The sequence below is a fragment of the Mandrillus leucophaeus genome, unplaced genomic scaffold, assembly GCF_000951045.1.
Source record: "Mandrillus leucophaeus isolate KB7577 unplaced genomic scaffold, Mleu.le_1.0 Scaffold50, whole genome shotgun sequence".
Classification (NCBI taxonomy): domain Eukaryota; kingdom Metazoa; phylum Chordata; class Mammalia; order Primates; family Cercopithecidae; genus Mandrillus; species Mandrillus leucophaeus.
This window is the reverse complement of record NW_012105365.1, coordinates 4,176,290-4,200,065: the sequence shown is the minus strand read 5'-3', so window position 1 is coordinate 4,200,065 and position 23,776 is coordinate 4,176,290. Positions and strand designations below refer to the sequence as shown.

General features: G+C 38.5%; 1 protein-coding gene across 2 annotated transcripts in view; it reads right to left on the bottom strand.

Moving 5' to 3' along the window:
- ABCB1 (ATP-binding cassette, sub-family B (MDR/TAP), member 1) overlaps positions 1 to 23,776 on the bottom strand; it is a 218,034-nt gene that overhangs the window by 20,220 nt on the left and 174,038 nt on the right. For both annotated transcript variants that reach the window (XM_011996037.1, XM_011996038.1), the window contains exons 16-22: positions 21,799 to 21,960; positions 20,767 to 20,943; positions 20,051 to 20,197; positions 17,250 to 17,357; positions 15,142 to 15,219; positions 12,331 to 12,414; positions 7,232 to 7,435 (exon numbers count right to left, since the gene is read on the bottom strand). In XM_011996037.1, coding sequence (XP_011851427.1) covers positions 7,232 to 7,435; positions 12,331 to 12,414; positions 15,142 to 15,219; positions 17,250 to 17,357; positions 20,051 to 20,197; positions 20,767 to 20,943; positions 21,799 to 21,960 — 960 coding nt within the window. The remainder of the gene's footprint in view (positions 1 to 7,231; positions 7,436 to 12,330; positions 12,415 to 15,141; positions 15,220 to 17,249; positions 17,358 to 20,050; positions 20,198 to 20,766; positions 20,944 to 21,798; positions 21,961 to 23,776) is intronic.

Genomic DNA, 23,776 nt, shown 5'->3' with positions numbered 1-23,776 from the left:
TGGTGTCACTGCACTCCAGTCTGGGCAACAGAGTGAGACTCCATCTTAAAAAGGAAGTTTCCATCATTCAATTATGTTGTAATTGAATGTTACTTCCAACAAGGCAGTTTGATTAGAAACACACATCCTTCATCATCTCTGGAGTCTGAGTAAAAGGATATGGAAAAAGCAAAGAACACCAGTGTACAAGATGAGATTTCAGCCTACATCAGCCGCACCACCTTGAACCAAAATGCTGTCTCATTTTCCTTATTTGCGAAATGAGGACGATGGACTAGAGGGTCTCTAAAGTCCCTTTTAATGCTATGATTGTAGCAGAAATAATTTCCAGAATTATAAGTCACCAAGAGAAATGACTCCTTATTGTTTAAGATGTTCTTCCTTTCTTTGGCCTCTACACTGGTCAGAACAGATTCTAATAAAGACACATTTAATTTAGCATGTTTTATAGCTTAAAAATCATAAATGTGAAATCCCATTTATTCTTCTCTGAATCCTACATAAATTACCTAACTTCAAACATAACAGCAGCACTTCATAAGACATTAAGTCAGTTTTGAACACTAATATCAAAAGCTATTAGAAGTAAAAAAAAAAAAAAAAAATTTACATTCTTAGAAACAAAAACTTATTTAAAAATAAAATTAAAAATATTATTCTTACACTGACAGGCCAAGAAGATTGAATTATGTTTACTACAAGCTACGTAGAAAGTTAGGAAAATGTCAGGTTTATGTTAAAATATTTTATAAACTTCTTTTACACATTATAAAAATGATAATATAGTCATTTTAGAAAACCGTAAAAGTGCAGAAAGCAAAAGGCGAGAAGAAAAAATTCACCTTCAAATTCCCAAAGACAATCCTTGTGTCAGACGCATTAGAAGTATTTCTAATTATCAGAATTCAAACAAACAGGTTTTCCAGATTAGTAAGAAAATTCAACAGACTATAACAATGTCTGCTGAAAAACAGACTTTACTGTATATTTCAGTGTAACGGTTTTAAGAAATATTTTCTGTGCACCATTTTCTAAGGCAGGAGTGTCTTGTCTGAGATTGGTTTGTAAATGTCATTGCTTTTTAGTGTGTACTTAGCCCAATAAAAGTGGGAGTTTGAGTCACAGACCTTGCATGGTGAGTAAAACAGCATAATAACTTCAGGACTGTCTTCATCTTGACACACAATGAAGCAATTAGGAAAAGGCTTAATTAGCACCCTGCATCCTCACAGCTTCCTTTATTCCAAGAGTTTTAAATGGAGACTCAGTAATTACAACGAGGAGAGAGAACTTCTAATTCAAGAACAAATAGCATCAAGTTTCCCTCGGAAACTGTTATGTACTAAATAATTTTGAAGAAATAAAAATGTATGTTTCTAGAAAGAAAAAACAGCCTCCTGACATTACTCTTCCCACCCTCAAATAAACAAGTTTATGGCTTTTATTTCTGAAAAGGAAAAAAGCATCTACAATGGAGCCTTGGACAACATAGGGATTAGGGAGACTGACCCCTCATGCAGTTGAAAATTCACATGTAACTTCCGACTCCCCAAAAACTCGACTACTAATAGCCTGCTGTCAACCAGAAGTCTTACCAATAACACAGTCAATTAACATGTATTTTGTATGTTATTTTTATAATAAAGTAAGCTAGAGGGAAGAAAATGTTACTAAGAAAATCACAAGGAAGAGAAAATACATTTACTATTCATTAAGTGGAAGTGGATCAATTATAAAGGTCTTTATCTTCACCATCTTTATATTGAATAGGCTAAGGAAAAGGAGGAAGAAGAGGGATTGGTCTTGCTGTCTCAGGGGTAGTACAGGGGAAGAGGCAGAGGAAGTGGAAGGGGAGGCGGGAAAGGCAGGCACAACTGGTTACTGACATGCATTGCGATCTCTGTCTGACTTTTTGCTTTTTCATTTCTCTAAAAATGTTTCAATATGGTACCAATCCTACCTCCACTGTTTGCTTCAGTTTCAGTGCCTGTATCACAGAAGGGTCTATGTCATAAAAGAAGTTAAAAGCAGTCCTGAATAACGGAAACTCTTTTGCCAGATTGTGTAAAGTCAGTTTTCTGGCACTGCTTCTCCTATATCTTCTTTCTCACTGTTTGGCACTGGTTTGGAAACACTCATCTTTATCAAATCATCTTCTGTTAATTCCTCTGGTGTGATGTTTATTTGCTCTTGAATTTCTCCAAAATCTATACCTTGAAAGTCTTCACCCACCACTTTTTTTTTTCTTTCAGATCTCCTATCTATTTTTGTGATTTCCTTGTTTGGCTCTGTCATAAATCCTGTGAAATCATGTACATCTGGACACAGTTTTCTCCAGCAGAAATTTATCGTTTTAGGATTACAGACTTGCATGATGTTCTTCTCTATGGTGGCTCTCTACCATAGCGTTAACAATCCTTTCTGTAGAGTACCATGTGCTTTGTGATGAGCCTTAAAAATCCTTATGAGTGGCGAGGCACAGTGGCTTACACCTGTAATCCTAGCACTTTGGGAGACTAAGGCGGGAGGATCGCTTGAGCTCAGGAGTTCAAGAACAGCCCAGGCAACACAGTGAGACTTCATGTCTATAAAAAATTTATTTAAAAAAAAAAAAAAGATTCTTATAACCCTCTCATCTAAAGGCTGAATTAGAGACATGTTTGGGAGGCAAGTAGACCACTTCAATACTTCTGATGTTAAACTCGTGAGTTCTGGGTGGCCAGGATCATTGTCTAATATCAAAAGAACTTTAAAAGGCAGTCCCTTACTGTCTAGGTACTTCCTGACTTCAACGACAAAGCATCAATGTAACCAATCCGGAAAAAGGGCTCTCATTGTCCACGCCTTCTTGTTGTACAATCAAAAGACTGGCAGCTGAGGCTTATCTTTTCCCTTCAACGATCAGGGATGAGCAGTTTTACACATAAGGGCGTATCTATACATATGGACTCATCCTAAACCCGACTGCATTTACACGAAAACAGCAGAGTTAGCCTATTCCTTTCTGACGTAAATCCTTGGACTTGCTTCTCTTCCTTATTAATAAAAGTCCTTGGTGGCATTTTTTTTTTTTTTTAAATAGGGCACTTTTAACTGCATTAAATACCTTATCAGGCAGATATTCTTTCTTCTCAATGATTTTTTTAAAATAGCATCTAGGAACATTTCTACTGCCTCTTGATTGGCAGAAGTTGCTTCTCCTGCTATCTTGACATTTCTTTAAAGCCAAATCTCTTTCTAAAATTATCAAACCATCCTTTGCTGGCATTAAATTATCCAGCTCTAGATCCTTCATCTTACTTTTAATTTGAATTGATTTTGCTTTTCCTCTAATCATATTAGAGTCTATAGGTATGTCTTTCTTACAGCAATCCTGCACCCATGTAAAAGCTGCATTTTCAATATGAGATAAAGGTATTGTACAAAAAGTGCAAGGTTTTTGCACCTGCTGTTGTAGTTGCAGTGATGGCTTTTATGAATTTTGGGGGTTTTTTTGTTTGTTTGTTTGTTTTACAATGGTTCTTATGCTAGATTCATTTATCTTGAAATGGCAGGCAACTAACTGCAGCTGCAGACCTCACATCTATAGTACATGTCAAGCAGTTCAACTTTTGCCTGTAATGTCATGACTTTTCTCTGCTTGTTGGGAGCACTTCCAGCATCACTAGTGGTACTTCATATGGGTTCCCTGGTATTATTTAGTGTTTATGATATTGCACTAATCATGAGTTTTAAAATATGCAAGAACCATGAGAGATCACTTTTTACTGCAATATGCAATTTACTGGAGAGAGGAACTGCTCCTGCTAAGATGATTAGTGTCACTGCATTTTAAGCAGATACAACACTTGAGCTCACTGCAGTAGCAACAGGAAGTGGCTACAAAATTACTGGGGTAGTACAGTACATACTATGGTTTTATTTTATGATTTAACACTATGTATTAGTCTGTTCTCATGCTGCTAATAAAGACATACCTGAGATTGGGTAATTTATAAAGGAAAGAGGTTTTAGTGGACTCACAGTTCCACATAGCTGGGGAGGCCTCACAATCATGGCAGAAGATGAAGGAAGAGCAGAGGGACATCTCACATGGCAGCAGGCAAGACAGCATATGCAGGGGAAATCCCCTTTATAAAATCATTAGATCTCATGAGACTTATTCATTATCATGAGAATAGCATGGGAAAAACCCACCCCCATGATTCAATTACCTCCCACTGGGTCCCTCCCATAACATGTGAGGATTATTACAATTCGAGGTGAGATTTGGATGAGGACACACAGCCAAAGCATGTCACACTGTATCTTTACAGTTGTTGACATGTGTCTTAACTGTGAATGGTGCCATATATGGTCTGTAAGTGTTTGTATGCATAAAATTTGATCATTTTTAACTTTTTAAATAATTAGTTTGTGTATATCTTATGGTAGTAAATAAGACTATATATATTTTATGCATTTACAATATACTTAACTTTTTCTTAATTTTTTGATATTTCTAGGCTACATGGCTTGTGAGTTTTTTCAAATTGTTGCAAATCTTCAAAAAATTTTCCAATACATTTATTGAAAACAAACTACATATAAGTGGACCCACTCAGTTCAAACCTGTGCTGTTCAAGGGTCACCTGCATTTTATAGAAATGCTCAATGTGCTGAAAAACTACAGAGCACAGATCACAGGCAGGGTAGAGGTTACGAGCAGATTTTGACCTCATGCAGTCAGAATAAGAGTGGGCTCTAATGTCGCATACACCCTTAATCAATAAACAAATCATACACCATTAACCAATAAACAAATAAATAGGAAAGAATATCAAGGGCTGAGAAGTATCATGAATTAATTCAGGTGTCAGGAATGGCCTCTCTGAAAAGGTAATAATTTTAGGGTATGAATAATGTAAAGTCAGCCAAGAGAAGATCAGAGGCAATCAGCTTAAAACGTTCCAGGAATTGCAAGAATGTCCACTGGGCCAGGGCATGCAGGCATAAGAGACCGTGATGCCAGATAAGGTCATAAAGGTCATCAGGAGTTCAATCATACAGAGTTTGATAATCCATGATGAAAGATTAGATTTTGTTCCAAGTATGATAAGAAGCTGTTTGAGACTTTGAAGTAAGGGTTGGCATTATCAGATTTGTATTTATGAGAGATCAGAATGACTTCTGTAAGAATGTAGAATATAATTGGACAAGAATGGAAGGAGTAGAAGCAGGGAGATTGGTTAGGAGGCTGTTGCTGTGTGACTGTGAGCAAGTTACTTGATCTCTCTGAATCTTGGATTTCATTATCTATCCAACAGGGATAATTCAACAGGGTTATTGAGAGCATTAAATTAGATCATGTATTTAGAGCTGTTAGTATGATACTTGTTATATAAGAAGTACTAAACAGCAGCTTGAGAATTGTGACCAGGTGGAAGTTGATTTTCAATATTATGTGGACTGGTTGGTGCAGATTCACTACTTTCCCTACCTACTTCTGCCCCTCTCATGAGCCACCCTTGAATTAGAACATGTATCACATCCCTGACCTTTACTTAGAAAATCTGCCATATCCACACATAATTCATTTCCATCTGTCCCCTTCCTTTGGTCCCCCTGACAGGACTCCAAGAGTCTTAAATCTCATCGTCACTTCAAAGGTGCTAACCTGTGGTTTGCATGAATTAGCCTGGGATCAGATTGGATCATCTTCTTCCTAAAAGCAATCTAAGACTCCCTGCTGGGACATTTCAAATACCTCACTGTTAACTAGAATGCTTTCTCCTTTTTTCATATTTTGTCTTAGACTTTTCCATCTTCTCAGGGGAAGAGTCAACACCATGGGGGAGATCCCCAAAGTACAATATTAAATGGAGTCATTGGCACAGAATGTATTCCCCAGCAGGGGCCAATGTTACTTGAGCCAGACCACAATAGACCCCTGTGGGTCAGCACAATCCTGATGTACCTCCAGAAATGGGCCTCTGGGAGCCTGATAGGATGCCTGACATGAAGTTTGATCCCTACAGACACTGGCTGGGGAGGCACTACAGCTGGGTCAAAAGATTTTCCAGAGAGAACCCCCCAAAAATGGGATAGTCTGAAGAGATAGCAGAGAGGTAAAGGACAAAGCATTAGTGACAATGACCAACATCTGAGGCCTTCCTCATCATTCACTTGGTGAGGTAGCTGGGCCTACTGACAACCAGAGCCACTCTGATCTGCGTGAGTCCACTCTGATCTGTGTGAGTCCCTGCCCTAACTCCCGGGAACCTCAGAACGTTCATCACACATATATCCCTGTCCTAAATGTTAGTTATGGCAGTCAGCCCTGCTCTGACCTCTCATTTCCACTATGATACAGGTCATGTGATATCAGACTGCGTTCTGCCATCAGAGGAACTCTTCATTTTATAACAGAAAGAGAAACAACTTTGGAGCACAACTGTCTGAGTTTGAATTCTGGCTCCAAGATCTATCAGCTCTAAAGTCCAGAGCCATGACCTGCCTGTGTGTGCCTCCGTCCCACCAGAAAAATGAGATAATAGACCCCATATGGTTGCTATAAGGAGTAAGACATTTGCCACGAAACACAGTAAATGCCACATAAGCATTTGTTAAATAATGGGAAAAAATAGACAAGCATGCAGGGGGGAAAAAAAAGAAGTAAAAAAGGGGTAAAGATAAATAGAAATAAGATGAAGAGAGGAGCACGATAAAAAAAAGAAAGAGTGGTAGTAATTTAAAACAGATATAATAAATACCCCTAGGGTTTTTCCATATTTAATCTCCCCCCTTACATGTACAAATAAAATGGGCTTACTTTCCTCAATAAAGGAATGGATTTAACCTTGAAAGAAAAGAAAGAAAAGAAGGAAGAAGGGAAGGAAGGAAAAAAGGAAAGAAGGAAGGAAGGAGTGGAGAGAGAGCGAAAGTGAGAGAAAAGAAAGAAGAAAATAACTAAGGGAACAAGGAAAGTGAGTAGGAAGGAAGAACAGTGTGAAGACAATGGCCTGAAAATTGAAAAAGTTTGTTAAAGTTAATTATCAGTTTTTGAGTCCAAGAACTGGCTTTGCTACTTTCTGTAAGTTTCTAGTTTACTGAATAAACATAAAAAAGATTGCTTTGAGGAATGGTTATAAACACATTCTTAGAGCATAGTAAGCAGCAGGGAGTAACAAAACACCACTGATTAGAATATTTTACTCTGCTTGAGTAATCAATCACATTTAGTTTGACTCACCTTCCCAGCACCTTCTAGTTCTTTCTTATCTTTCAGTGCTTGTCCAGACAACATTTTCATTTCAACAACTCCTGCTATTGCAATGATGGGTACAATTGCTAAGAGTAACAGTGTCAGTTGCCAACCATAGATTAAGGATATAATTATTCCTGTCCCAAGATTTGCTATATTCTGGGTAATTACAGCAAGCCTGGAACCTATAGCCTGCAAAACAAAACATATTAGAGAAACTTAAAAAATATTATCTTCACAACTCATGCTTCTATTTTCTGAAAACTCACCTTCATGAGACTATCTTCATTATTTTCTCAGTAATGAACTAAAAAGTAAAGGTTTACTTATAAGTTTATTGAGTTTCTACAGTAAGAATTTCCATGACTTTAGAATGCTGAAAGTAGAATATCAACAATCTAGAGTTCAATTACATATTCCTATTTCTTCGGATCTTTTAATACCAAGAAAACCTTCATTAATCACAGCAACATTACTAAAGCAATCCCTGCAAATCAGCAAGATAAAGGAGTCTGACAAACTGGGAATTATGGAAATTTCCAATGTTAGGTATATAATTACTTATAATTTAAGCCTAATATTTGTCATTAATAATATTCAAATATATCTGGGTCTGTTTGAGATATAATGTTTAATTTGGAAAAAATACAGAGTTGAAAATTATGGAATTTAATTTAAGATAGTAAGCGGGCATTATTGTCTTCCCCTTGAATTCCAGAGGGAGTCTGAAGCATGACTTTCATTAGTGTGTGCTGATTTCGAGCTCTAAAGTCAGAAGTCAAACTACAAAGTGAATTTAATCCACCACTGTATACAGTCCAACTGTAAACCAGATTTCCAACTCTGAAACCAAAAGTCAAGCTACAAAGCCAGTTTAGTCCATCACTCTATAATTTAGTCCAGCACATCTCCTCTACCCTGGAAATATTCTGTGCCCTCAAGCCATTCCAAATGCCTGCTCTGGCCCCAGACCTGCTTTTTCTGAATAGGGGCTGGGTAAAATAAGGCTGAGACCTACCGGGCTACATTCCCAGGAGGTTAGACATTCTAAGTCACAGGATGTGAGGATGTGACAGGAGGTCAGCACAAGATACAGGTCACTAAGACCTTGCTGATAAAACAAGCTGTGGTAAAGAAGCCAGCCAAATCCTACCAAAAATCAAGATGGTGACAAAAGTGACCTCTGGTTGTTCTCACTGCTCATTATACGTGAATTATAATACATTAGCATGCTCAAAGACACTCATACCAGTGCCATGACAGTTTACAAATGCCATGGCAACGTTTCCCTATATGGTCTAAAAAGGGGAAGAACCCTCAGTTCTGGGAAGAGCCCACCCCTTTTTCTAGGAAACTCATGAATAATCCACCCCTTGTTTAGCATGTAATCAAGAAGTAACAATAATAAGTATAAGCAGCTGAGCGTCCCATGCTGCTGTTCTGCCTATGGAGTAGCCATTCTTTATTTTTCCACTTTCTTAATAAACTTGCCTTCACTTTATGGATTCGCCTTGAATTCTTTCTTGTACAAGATCCAAGAACCCTCTTTCAGGGTCTGCATCGGGACCCCTTTCTGGTAGCAATAGAATCCTTTATAATTCCCTACACTAATCCCTACAAAATCATTTAACACCTGCCTGATATAAACACCAGAATTGTACTTAGGAAAAGAGTGCTATAACTATCAGTAGCCTTTAAATACATTAAATTCCGTACCATGGAGCTGCACCAGGGCTGAAAGAGATATCATAAATAATATAACACCTGTATATTTAGTTGATGCAATCACTGAGCTTATATTAAAGGGATGATTTGCCAAATTTGGGATAAATCAGAAAATGGTTTTCAAAGCCAGCTCTCTGCATTTCACATCTTTAGTTTGAAGGTCAAAGGATGCAAGCTGGAGAAGGGCTGTGCCACAGGGATGATACAGGTTGCTCCTGTTCTCAGTATCTACAAGTTCTACTCAGAGCTCATTTCCCACCACAACTACTGACTTATGCGCTTGTGAGAGAAGCTCTTAGAATATCACCTAGAATCACTTCTCGGTGTGAGTTCATGGCAGAGGAATTACCCGGCTATATAACCTTTCAGACATATAAATGTGCAGCTTTGGATAGCAGTGAAGGGCCACAGAAAGAAATAAGATGGATTAAAGACGGCAAATTCTTTAATGTACCAAAAAGAGTAACTAAAAAGTCTAAGACCTTAAACTGCAAGGAGATTTAACTCCTCAGCCTCATTTGATTTAGCACTTCAGACATTACACTGGTTACTGTTTCTTTATTCTAAAGAGTAACACTCACTGTCCTACATCTATTCCTACAGAGTAGGAGTCTATAGAAATATGAGGACTAAGAAGAATGGAAGAGCACAGCTTAGTAGCCAGAAAATTTTCATTGTAAAGACTAGGGTTGAGGGGAGGAACCAAAACCTGTCAGCCAAAAACAGATCAGTTAGTGGTGTAAAGTAGATCCAACAGTCCTCTCTCAGCCAATCTGTGATAACAGCTACATTGGGCTTTCCTAAGTTGACAGTGTTTGCCAACCTGCTCATTTCCTCTTCCCTGGTCTTTCCTTTTTAGCCACTGTTTTAAGTTCTGGAAAATAGTTTTGCCTGAGTGGCTCACATAAGGTGAGTGCAGCCATCTTGGCAGGGCCATGAAAGTGCCAGTTCGAGGCGTCCTTGGGGAAAAAAGTGAAAAGCAGAAGGTTGACCCCAGCAGGCAATTAGAGACAGTGAATATGGCAAAGGGCCTCACAAACAGCACTGTGGAGGGAAAAAGTGACCACCAATTTTACAAATATGGGAACTCACTGTGGCCTAAGGCAGGTCATAACACCAGAGGAATCTGAGAGGAAGGAAGAAAAACTGCAATACAGAATGCCCTGAATACATCTGCTCCGGGTTCTGCTGCAAAAGACTGAGTTGCCTCCAGGATTGTGTCTTCCACGTCAAATGTGATGCGGGATATTTGTCCATCAAGGCACATGAGCCCATACCACAGGATCTGTGTCATACTGTGCAATGTCACATTGCACTGGTTACTGTTCCTTTATTCCAGAGACTAATGCTCACTGTCCCACATATATTTCTCCTACAGAGTAGGAGTCTATAGAGTTCTGAGAACTAGAATGAATGCAGAAGCATAGTAAAACTTATTTGGTAAACCAATTATATAAAAGGTTTACTAAAGTTAGCAGTGCAAAGTTCAGCCTTCTTGATATCTACACATGGATGTCTAATACAGACATCACAAACTTACCATGTCTCATACAGAACTCTCCATTCTCCCCTAAGCCTGCTTCTCCAACAGGCTTCTGAATTTCATAAAGATCAACTCCAGCTGGGCATGGCAGCTCACACCTGTAATCTCAACACTTTGGGAGGCTGAGGCAAGAGGATCGCTTGAGCCCAGGAGTTCAAGACCAGACTGGGCAGCATAGGGAGACCATGTCTCTACAAAAGATTTAAAAATTAGCAGGACATGGTGGTGCACACCTGTGGTCCTAGCTAGCAGGAAGGCTGGAGAAGGGAGGATTTCTTGAGCCCATGAGTTCTAGCTTATAGTGAGCTATAATAACGCCACTGTAGTCTGGCCAGGGCTACTCTCTTTAAAAAAAGAGAGTTTAAAAAAACAAAAAATCAACTCCATTTTTCTCCATTGTGCAGGTAAAAAATAATTGGAGTCATCTTTAAATTCCCTCTCTCTCATATCCATCATCTAATCCAACCAATACATTCTATTGGCTGACATCTAAAATATATCCAGAATTAATTATATCTTAAAATTTTGTATAACCTTTTGTATAACCACATTAGTCTAAAACACTATCATCTCTGTCCTGGATTATTGCAACAGCCTCCTTCTATGCTTGCCCCTTTTGGCCTATTCACACAGTTTCTTCCTTTCACTCACTTTATTCCAGCTACTTTGTCTTCTTTTCTTTTCTTTTTTTTTTTTTTTTTTCTTTTTTTTTTTGAGACATAGTCTTGCTCTGTCACCCAGGCTGGAGTGCAGTGGTGCGATCTCACCTCTACAACCTCCACCTCCTGAGTTCAAGCAATTCTCGTGCCTCAGCCTTCCAAGTAGCTGGGATTACAGGCGTGCACCTGTAATTACATTCTATACAACTTGATCTAAATCCTGATTTTTATTGTTTTGTTTGCTTTAAGCAAAGAAGTTTGTATTAAAACAACAATTACAAAGAGGAGCTGGTACCATTCCTTCTGAAACTATTCCAAACAACAGAAAAAGAGGGACTCCTAAGGTTTATATTTCAATGTTATAACTCTATGTGTTTCCTCATTCATAGCTTAATTTATTCTTAAAGAAGCCCTATATATTAGATAGAAGAAATGTTAGTATAGTACTATCTTACAGAAAGATTTAAAGATAAAGATGAATAAGGTTCAAGAGGGGAAAAGACACATCGGAGATAACATGAATTTTTTCAAATTCTACATCATTTTGTGGACTTTTACCATAAACGGTTGTAGAAGAAATTGTCACTTCAGCCAAAAATCAAAACCTGCTGGTTCAATAGTATCTAGTTATATCAAGAGATTCATACAGTAGCAAAATTTAAGTTATTACAATTATTAAAGTTTAAAATTATTAAAGATAAAGACTAAAGTTATTCTATCCTTGCTTTAACTTTTTAATGTGCTTTTCATTTCTTTCAATCTATATTTTAGAGGATTGTCTTCCCTTCCTTCTGTAACCACAGTGACCCTAAACTTTCTTACAGCAATTAAATACATCCTTTCTTCAGGAGCAATTACTGTTTTATGTTGATTGAGCACTTTACACTCTCTTTTCTAAATAACGATTCTTCATGCATCTTGTTAATAGCATGAATAATAGCAATAGCAAAAGGTTTATCAGTTATCTATATGCTCTACAGTATATAATGTTTAAATAGTTAACATGTTGCTATAAAAAGCATATGATATGTTCGTAGGTTAGATATCTATCCAACATTTTCTTAATGATGATAACTAACACCTGTAAGGAGAAAATTAGTTTCATGCTGGGGTCCAAAATGGCCAATTAAGATAAACACCAGTAGAAAGGAGGCACGTACCCCTTTAACTTGAGCAGCATCATTGGCGAGCCTGGTAGTCAATGCTCCAGTGGTGTTTTTAGGGTCATCAAACCAGCTCACATCCTGGGGCACAGAAAATGATTTTATTATCTTAAAGCTCTGTTTATGAGACTCTCTGCTCCAAGAGGGCAGCAACAGGGTCAGTTTTGTTTATACTTATATGCCCAGTATTTAGCACTCAGGATGCGACATTCAATACACAAGAAAGAAACTTAATATAAAAACACATAAATAGATCATTTCATTTGTCACAAAAATTTCTGAGTGCCTACTTTGTCCTGTGCATGATTTCTAAGTGTTGGACCTGTACAAACAAAAAAGACAAAGTGGCTACTTTTGTGAAGCTTAGATTCTAGAGATGGAAGGTACAAATAAAAGAAAAATTGAGCAGGGTAAGAAGAACAGAAAAGTGAGGGGAGGTGCTATTTTAGTGACTGGGGAGGGGAAAGAGAAGGCCTGTCTAAGGGGACATCTGAACAGAGGCCTGAATGAAGGAAAGGATGAGAATACCTCAGGGAAAGCAGAAACAGCATGTGCAAAGGCTCTGAGGCAAAGGCATACCTGATCTGTTCATATACCAGCAAGAAAGCTTTAAAGGCTGCCAGCAGCCTAAAAAGAACCTTTGTGTGAGTTTGTAAAAGCCTCCCCTTCCTCTGGACAGATTTGTGTTCTCATTTGGCTCCTCTGATCCTCCCCTCTCCTACTCTTGGGCAGTGAGCCACTGTGTATGAAATAGATGCTGTGTTGGAAAAAGGTGGTTGTAGGAGATGAGATTTGAGAGACAGTGGGGGCCACATAGTGTGTGGCCTTATGGGCAACTGTCAGGATTCCAGATCTTATCCTATGAGCTACGGGTAGCCTTCAGCAGGTTTGGGCAGTGGGATATGACTTGATTTCTATTTTAGAAAAATGACTCTGGCTGTTTTAAGGTGAACCTACCAGATTGGGATAAGAATGGAGGCAGGGAGATCAGCTAGGAAGCTTCTGCAATGTTAATAGAAAGAGAAGAGTCAAGGATGGCTTCAAGGTTTTTAGCCCAAACAACTGGTAGAATGGAGCTGTTGCTTACTGATATGGGGGAAGAGGGAGTAAAGAATAAGTCTGGTGGGGAGGAGAAGAGTCAAAAGCTCAATTCTGGAAATGTTAAACAGTGAAACCCTTATTAGATATCCAACAGAGAGGCTGAACAAGCAGTTAGATAAATGTAGCTCAGAGCAGTATAAATGATTTGAGTCAAAAAGAAATCAACAAAAGTAATCCAGATTAAAATATAATATTCAACATAAAATAAGATTTTCTTTGTAAAACTATTTACATTTTTAAATACACAGATACTAACATGATTGTGAATTTGAAGTATGAATTTATGTGTTTTACAAATAACTGTGGTCCCTAAGAAGTTATCTAAACTGGTTATTTACATTAAAGAAGTATCTATCATTTGTCCCAAAAATATTTAAGAAAAAATAGTGCTATAATTTATTATAGTATGTATCAACTTGCTTTTCAATATTCTTAAGTGGTTAAAAGTGTCTCTGCACAGGAATGTAACGTCCTTGAACACAGGGACCATTCAGGTTTGAATGCCTTACAATACTAAGTACTAGACCTTGTAAGCAGAAGGCACTTAATAAATGCTTGCGCTACTTAACAATTTATGGAGGACGCATTCCACTAACTATCAGCTCAGCTGCCAAAGTATAATGGATATAGCAGCTGGCCTGGAGGCTGGTTGGGTAATGGGAAATTTGGCCCTGGAGCAAAGTCAGTGTAGACCTAAGTGGAATCTGAGTTATAAATACAGTTCAACCTAAGAGTTCAAGGACAGCGTTTCCCATCAAGTTGTGCTCTCTCACTCAGATTCAGTCCTGGCTCTGTCAGTCACTTGCCAGCAATTTCAATAAATACATTTTGTTTTTAAATGGTGATGGGAGGAATGGGGAAGAACTGAGGAACCAGAGACAGCTGGCAAAATGTGAATGCCCTCTAGAAAACCTAACACACCAAACTGATGCCTCTTAGCCAGGGTTTGAGTATCCCTGGCACATCTGGGGCAGACTTCTAAAGCATCATTTTGCTCAATGGCAAGTGATTAGTGATTTTTAAAATGGAAAGTTATTAGGTCACATACAAAATGTTCATGATTGTTAAAGGAACTTTCCCCTTTGAACTGGGCTGTTCTGATTTACATTCCTATAATTTCCTTCCCCATTTCCCCAGGAAAACATTCACATGTGTCAATGGTTAGGGTTTTGAAGCTGCAAAATGTGAGTAGCATTCCATTAAACCCATTATCAGCCAGTAACACTGCAGCTTGAACTAGTATTTCAGACTAGCCTCAGAAAAGAAAATGGGCAGTGAGGAATGGGTCACAGGGATGAGTTTTGATTTGTAGAAAGAAAGAGTACAGAGGGCATCTCTTGATGGAAAGAAACGCTTGTGCCCTGGGTTTCCCAGAAGAAAGAAGGAAAGAGAGGAAAGGGATGAGGAGTATCAAAGATGCCTTCTGCCTGCACTGACCACCACTGCTGAGACACAGACTGGAGGTGAATCCATTCTGGAGGCTCTGTCTCAAACTGGTCCAGTTCCTTGTGCCCACTCAGAACAGACAGACAGTAGAGCCTTGCCTGCACCTAGGGGGCAGTTCAGCTGCATCTCTGACATAAGACTGAGGAACAACCAATATAGGAGCTAGGCCCGGGAAACAAGACAGAGCTCCCACTGTCTGAGTCCAAGGCGCACACGTGGGGAGTTCTACCCATCCCAGGGCACAGCCCTCAATAAACATACCTGTCTGAGCATGGATCGGAAAACCAAGTATCGGAGCCGCTTGGTGAGGATCTCTCCAGCTTTGCCAAATGTGAAGCCCTGTGAGCAGGAACATGCCTTGTCAGAGACTCAGCCACCAATTACATAAAAGGAGTGAGAATTGATGTCTTTGCTAAAGCAGGAGATTAGACAAAGTCAGAAAGCCTGATTTCAAGGGCTTGCTGTTTCTGCGACTGTGTGCCATGGCACAAGGCTGCACAGGTGGTATAGACAGAAAAGCCCACTTTACAGAAGAAACTGAGGTTTAGAGAGCCTGATAAGATCCAAAGTCCATAGTTATAAGGTCACAGAGTTGGAATCTTAATCCAGATCCATGAGAATCCTAACCAGAATGGGAACCCAGAGCCTGAGCTTTTAATTACCCACTGGACTCCCTCCCCATGTTACTAAGAAGAAGAGTTGGGTGGTCTAACATCTTCAGGCATTTTGCTATCTCTGGACTTCTAAGGTCCTATAATTCACAGACTTTGTTCTCACCTGTTTTCCAGGCAAGCTAGGTTCCAGTACCCCCAAGCACCATGATGTTATAAAGGCAGTCCTCTAACTTCTTTTGCTTCACCAATTCAAATTGTCAACATTTAAGGGACCAACTCAAAGCCTGCCTCACTCCAAGTTTCTTAACTAAATTTATATTGAGCAATCTTTACGTCCTCCAAACACCTGTGGTATTAATAGCTGGTATGGCAATCCTGTAAGTAGTTAGAGTGTCACATTTATTCTAGTAAGGACAAATTCCCCAGTGAGTAAAGAAAGAATTCAGTCTGTTTTTTCTTTTCCCCCTCCTATAATGTCCAGAACAATATTCTATTTTTAAAAAACGTAATACATGCTTACATGTTGAATAAAGAGATCTATTCACAGTTTTATCTTTAAAAATTACAGGGGGCTAGTCATTCAATTAATAAGTGATTACCTACTACTGCCTCACGCAGGCCTGGGCACTTGGTCACATGATCCTTTTAATTATCAAGAGGCAGGTACCAGTATCTCTAGTTTACAGCTAAAGAAATAGGCTTAGACAGTTTACTTATGTGCCCAAGGACACAAAATCAGAAACAGGTACAAGGAGCACTTGAACCAAAACCAACACTGTCTTATCATACTAAACGGTATTTGTTTATTTATTTATTTATTTATTTATTTATTTAGAGACAGGGACTCACTCTGTTCCCCAGGCTGGAGTGCAGTGGCACGATCATGGCTCACAGCGACCTCTGCCTCCTGGCCTCCTGGGTTCCTGAGACATTTCCTGCTTCAGCCTCCTGAGTAGCTGAGACTACAGGTGCACACCACCACACACTGTTAATTTTGTATTTTTAACGGAGACAGAGTTTCGCCATGTTGGCCAGTCTGGTCTCAAATTCCTGACCTCAGGTGAGCCACTCGCCTCAGCCTCCCAAAGTGTTGGGATTACAGGCATAAGCCACCACACCAGGCCCTCATACTAAACTTTTAGAGTACTTAATTCCTTGCCATTTCATTTCAGCCAAATGTTTTGCAAGCTGTAAAAATCTGACTCTTTACAAATGTTTCCTACATATTTTGTTAGAGGATTGACATTCTTCCATCATTGAAATGGTTCTTTCTTCTTGAACAAAAGTTGAGTGATAAACTCTTCAAACCCTTTTTAAACCCATGTGACCAGTTTATGGGGTTTTTGTTTTTTGTTTCTTTTAGAACACCAGTTTATGTTTTTTGTTTCTTTTAGAACACGGGAAGACATTTGAGTATTTATATTTACTGGCAATACTTATATCCAAACTTATATCCAGGGCTCCCCCACACTCCACTTTTAAGTCCCTGCCTTTCACCTCCAGTCATCATATTAGGTCAAACACTCTGTTCCCTCTGGTTTCACTGTGGGAGGTGAGGGTGGAGAGGAGAAGGTAAGCAAGGGAGACAGAGGAGGCAAACATCTTTTTTCACGATGTCAGAAAAACTTGGCTATTAGTATCCATGTTAACAGAAAAGTTCTACTAAAAGGCCAATTACATCAATGTTTATAAATCCCCCCAGTTGAATAATGATGCATTTCTCAAAATGAATATAGTGAAAATGGAGACATTTACCTGAAGGAAAAATGTAATAAAAGAAATAATTCCAAGGACTAGAAACAATAGTGAAAACAAGTTACTATTCTGTCGTTTTGTTTCGGGATCATCATTTCTTGTAAAAATCTGTAAGAAAACATTTAAAGGATTTTTAGTTCAATCAGTGAAGAACCCATCCTGGACCTGACCCATTTCCCATCTGGCCTAGTATTCAGGGGTCAGGAGAGCCACAGTACACTGGAAATCAGGGTTGGCTTTTCTATTGCCAGCCCTAAAGGTGTCTGCATTCTGCCTTCCGTGGAGGCCAGGATAAGTCTATCATTCATAAATTGATCCAATATTTTTTCTGCTCAGGTTCTATCTTGGAGTCATGAGTGCCACCTCAACTGTGTAAAGCTGAAATCAGAACAAATACTCTCCTCTTCCCTTGGTGGGAACTACATTTACGGCAGTTCATTGCTTTACTATTTGGACATTTCAAACTGTCCTGAGGTGTCTGGAGAAAACCTGATGTGTTTTTTTTGGTGAACCACAGAGCGGTGGTCATTCACTCAGCCCAGGCCTTTCAAAAAGAAAGGAGTTTCCTTGAGCCTGCCTTCTTGGTAGAATGGCCAGTTAGAGAGCCAGTTGGAAACTACAGCTACCTGACCTAGCACCATACATGAAATGTTTTCCAGAGATGGCTATAAGGGCTAATGGGATGTTTTGGACTCAAGGAACACAGAGAATAACCACTCCTCAGGGAAAGAAAACACGTATCTCCCTTCACAGTGGGCCAAAATCAGTCTTGTAAGATAGTCACATTCCTAGCCCAGGACAGACAACTTTATCTTTCATAAAAAAACAGACAAACAACAACGACAAAAAGGATTTTTGAAAAGATTAAATAATTTTTTGACTAGTCAGTCCAACAAAAATCATAACAACTACTAAATTCTTACTCTATGCCAGGCATTATTCTAAGCAAATTCATATATACTATTCCTCTAATCCTGGCAACCATCTCCAGAATGGAGAATGATTTATTATCATCACAGTTTTACACAGATAGAAACTGAAGTACAGAGAAGGTAATTAATTTGCTCAAGTTAACACAGTCAGCAAGGGATGACTCAAGGATATAAATCCAAGCAACCTGATGCAGAGCCCACTATCTTCAATGAGGCAGATATCCGGTTGCCTACTCAATATCTAAGAGCTAATATCCCAGCCCTGGGACACTTACCTCCAGACTTATTGTTATATGAAGAATGAGAAAAGTATAAAATCATAACTTGAGGTTTTGCTATAACCAAACCCATTCCTAACTTAACCACTGCCTTTTTTTTTTTTTCTCTGATGACACCACAGTCTACCCCTCCCCCCATCCCCTAAAAACCTGTAAGACATATGTTAGTGCAAGGATCAGCAAACTATGGGCCACTGGCCAAATGTTTATATAAAGTTTTAATGGAACATAGTGGTGTTCATTCACTTCCACATTGTCCTTGTGTACTACTATGTGAGAGTTGAGTATTTGCAACAGAAATCATGTGGCGTGCAAAGCCTAAAATATTTATCATCTTACTATTAATAGAAAAAGTTTGCTGACTCCTGCCCTGGACCATATACTCTACAGAATCAGACAACTGATCACATTCTAAGACTTTTTTTCAACAACTAGAAAAATATCTGGCACAGAGAAGACACAAAAAATAATTCTAGAGGCCAGGCATGGCAGCTCATGCCTGTAATCCCATTACTTTGGGAGGCTGAGGCAGGTGGATCACTTGAGGTTAGGAGTTTGAGACCAGCCTGGCCAACATGGTGAAGCCCTATCTCTACTAAAAATACAAAAATTTTAGCCAGGTGTGGTGGTGCAGGCCTGTAATTCCAGCTACACAGGAGACTGAGACAGGAGAATCGCTTGAGCCCAGGAGGCAGAGGGTGCAGTGAGCCAAGATCGCGTCACTGCACTCTAGCCTGGGCGAGAGTGAGCGAGACTTAAAAAATAATAAAAATTCTTGAATAAATATATTTAACATTAAACATGAATATCATTAAACATGAATTCATGAATGAATATATTAAGCTGAAATAAGCTAGCCAGGCATGGGTAGACCTGAATAGTCATATATGTTTTGTAGAATCAAAAGTCAGTGTTTAGCTTATGCTTCTTGTGGTGATCAATCTCTTTCTCCACAATGTTTTCAGCAGTTATGGCAAGGGTGTCCTCAGCTTGATGTTTGGAAATATGTCACTAAACAGAGAGCATTCCTTTCAGATCGTAACTTTATTGCTGAAAATGCCACCATTAAGATGAGGTGGAACCAACATATGTCAATCTCGATCTTTAGGAAGCTATTCCTATTTGTTTTAATCTTAGCAAGTGGGATGAAAATTATATATTACAAAAGTAGCATGCTAGGCCTACTTATGTCCTGGAAAATATGTACGTTAGAGAACAGTGCATTCTCAAGCCAGTCTGACTAACATTTGAGGAACTCTCTTTGCACATTGGTGAAATGAGAATTCACAAGGTTTGTTCAGAGTCCAGTGTTGGCAGGTATAAGAAAGTCATCTCATCACTTTCATTGACTATTTCAGGAAGCTGGTCCTTAGTTGCCCAGGCTAGAAACCAACTGTGACAACAAAGGAAGGTTCACAAAGTTAGCTTTCCTATCACAAACCAGACTTCCATTCTTACATCTTCAAGCCAATTAGTTTCATAAGAAGACAATGGATTTTGTTGCTTATGTATCCCAGTTCAAACACAGTTTATTCATTCATTCTTCCATCAGGACTCACAAGTAAATCACACAAATGGGCACCACACTTACCCCTATAATCTTTGAAAATATTACTGCAAATGCTGGTTGCAGACCTCCATTTATAATGGCACAAAATACACCAACAACAAAATAAGGCCACTCAGTTAAATTTAGCTTCATAATCCTCCAAAAGGAAACTGGAGGTATACTTTCATCCTAGGAAACACAAATTATTACAACAGTTAGTTAAAAACTTTTATAATGTACAGTTCTTGCATATGCACAAAAATTTGTAAAGGAATATATCCTATCCTTATTCCTTAAAAAGGAATAAGTGATGACAATTTCGCTTCAAAAAATGTCATAATGATTATTATTTAGCCTCAAAAAAATGCTGGCAAATGTTGCTACAATATTCCCTTACTTTTTTAAAAAATAAATGATGCTTCCACAAACACTTAACTTTTATTTGGTACTCAGAATCTGACAAGAGTATTTATAAGCAGGAATAAACAGAATAGAAACTTTGATATTTGAAGACCCACTATAGTCTCTTTACATTATAAATTTTAACTCTAAAAATTCTACTGTATAAATTAACACTCTTAAATTTCTAACCTGATTCTAAAATGTTGACATCCTGGCCTGTGGAACATTCTGGGGGATAGGACAGGAGGATTCTGGATAGCCCTTTTTTGTTCCCACTCCTAACATAGCCCTAGCCCACCAAACTAGGGGAACCACAGTTGGTGAGATTAAAACAAACTCCGCATCCCCCTTCATACCAGAGCCTCTTTGGTACTAAGCTTTCTGTCTTGGCCTTGTGATCCACGGACACTCCTACGAGTGGATCTTTTTCTTATTAGACTGGATCCTGAATCATGTGAAGACATTTCCAAGGTATCAATTTCACTTTTGGATTCATCAGCTGCATTTTCTAATTCAATTTCATTTCCTGCTGTCTAAAATAAACAAGAAATATGCATAAGCTCATTAGGCTGTGTTAACCAATGAAAGCTAATCACTGAATGTCAGTTATCAAGGAAAACAGTAATTTGTTTAGTAACTGCAGAAAAGGATAAAGCTAATCTGCTGGGTTTTGTGTGTGTGTGTGTCTGTGTGTATCTATATATGTGTGTGACATTTGGAAATGAAAACCACCAAAGAAGAATTCCCACTGTATACACTGAAATAAACTGGCATTCATTCCATGTATCTTCTCATGCCCTTTTTTGTGGGTGTTTTGACTCAATCAAGTTTACTCTGGATCAGTGCTGTCAACAGAAGTATAGTGCAAGCCATACTGTGAGCCATGTTATTTTAAATTTTCTAGAAGCCATGTTAACAAATGTAAAAAGAAAGAAGTGAAATCAATTTTAATGATATATTTTATTTCACCTAATATATCCAATATACTATTGATATCCTGTGATATCATTCCAATATGTAATCAATATAAAAATTGAGATATTTTGCATTTTTTTGCACTAAGTCTTCAGAACAAGGTGTGCACACTCTACTTAAAACATTCCAATTCAGATTCACTACTGTTTAAATGCTCTACAGGCACATGTGGCTACTGACTACTACAATAGATACCTTGAAACCTTTTAATTTTTTTATCTGTTTATCCTTCTTTATTTTCCCCTCTTTCAAGAGAGAAAAAAACAATCTTAAACAATGGTGTCGTTCTGAATCCCCCAAGTGTTGTTTCCTACTTTTCAAGATAATCAAATCAAATAATATTTATTTTTAGCATTAAATGCAAAATCAGTTTATCACTGAGATGACAGGAAAATTCTAAAGTTAAACTACACCTGCATTGTGACAAGTTTGAAGTAAATGCCTTTCTCTTTCATGAGCTCATCATGATTTCCTTTCTCCACAATGACTCCATCATCGAAACCAGCGATGACATCGGCATTACGAACTGTAGACAAACGATGAGCTATCACAATGGTGGTCCGACCTTTTCTGGCCTAAAGAGAGAGAAATTTGGTTTTTGAATACATTAACAATTACATGAAGAAACTTATCCATTCAACATATATTTACTGAACCAATGCTGTGGGCATTGTAAAACCATCAAATCTATATAAGATAGCCTCTGACTTCAATAAATGTATAGACAATTGATAATAGTTTAAAATGATGTTTTATTGTAATAAATAAAAACACAAATATACCAGTCACATATTAAGATTATGTAAGCCCCCAAATATTTTATTTAGCATAAATTTGCAGTAATAATCAGGGGCTTGGGCCTGGCACAGTAGCTCACACCTGTAATCCCAGCACTTTGGGAGGACGAGGCAGGCGCATCACAAGGTCAGGAGATCGAGACCATCCTGGCTAACACGGTGAAACCCCGTCTCTACTAAAAATACAGAAAATTAGCCAGGCGTGGTGGTGGGCTCCTGTAGTCCCAGCTACTTGGGAGGTGGAGCGTGTAGTGAGCCAAGATCGTGCCACTGCACTCCAGCCTGGGCAACAGAGCGAGACTGTGTCTCAAAAAAATAATATAAAAATAAAAATAAAATAATCAGGGGCTTGTACAAACCAACAAATTCCTACAGCGCAGGCATTGGCCAATCAAAACAAATACAGGCCATTGTGCTATACTGGTACACACCAGCTAGTAATCAGCCCTAGGAATCATAATATCCTATCCCCCATGACCCCCTGGATGAACAAGACAGACAATAAATGTGAGGCAGTAAAGTCCAGACCTCAGTGTCACACTAACCTGAAATAAATTTATGAATTTATTTTATCCAATAAAATATTTTATCCTGTGTAAGGCTCAATTTATTCATATGTAAAATGGGGATAATAATACTCTTTACTTCTTAGAGTAGTTGTGATGACTAAATAAAATAATGCACATAAAGTACTCAACATTATGCCTTATCCACAGTAAGTGCTTAATAAGTGATACTTATTCCTAGGTAGAAGAATTATGGAAACATTGAAGAGTCATGTAAGTCTCTTTTATTTTCACAAAGGAACAGAGCCAGATATCCAGGTCTTATCTAAGACTTCTCTAACCTTTGTAATTTTCCGAATGCTCATAATTTTTGTTACTCTATATTTCTCTCCAGTAACTAGCAATACAATTCTCAAAACCAACACACAACATTTTCAGGATCAATAGGATAAGTAGAAGTGAAAAACTTCAAAAAGAAAAAATACACAAGAGAAAAATTAGGTGGTAGAAACTAGAAAATACACAAGAAAATAGATCAATTCTTTGTATCTTTTTAAGAAAAAGGGGGTATGTGGAATTTCCTCTCAAAATTTACACCCTAAAGTATTTTAAAATATAACGTTTTAAAATTGTTTTTATTTATAATTTAATACACAATTTCACTATAGATTAATGAGGAAACACAGATAAGCAAACCAATAAGCAGTGGGTCACACCTGTAATTCTGGCACTTTGGGAGGCTAAGGCGGGAGGACTGCTTGAGCCCAGGAGTCTGAGATCAGTCTGGGCAAGATAGTGAGACCTCATCTCTACAAATATATCAAAAAATAGCTGGTGGTTGGGCACGGTAGCTCACGTCTATAATCCCAGCACTTTGGGAGGCCGAGGCAGGTGGATCACCTGAGGTCAGGAGTTCAAGACCAGCGTGGGCTACATGATGAAACCCTGTCTTTACTAAAAATACAAAAATTAGCCAGGTGTGGTGGTGCATGCCTGTAATCCCGGCTACTCAGTAGGCTGAGGCAGGAGAATCACTTGAACCCGGGAGGCAGAGGTTGCAGTGAGCCAAGACTGTCCCACTGCACTCC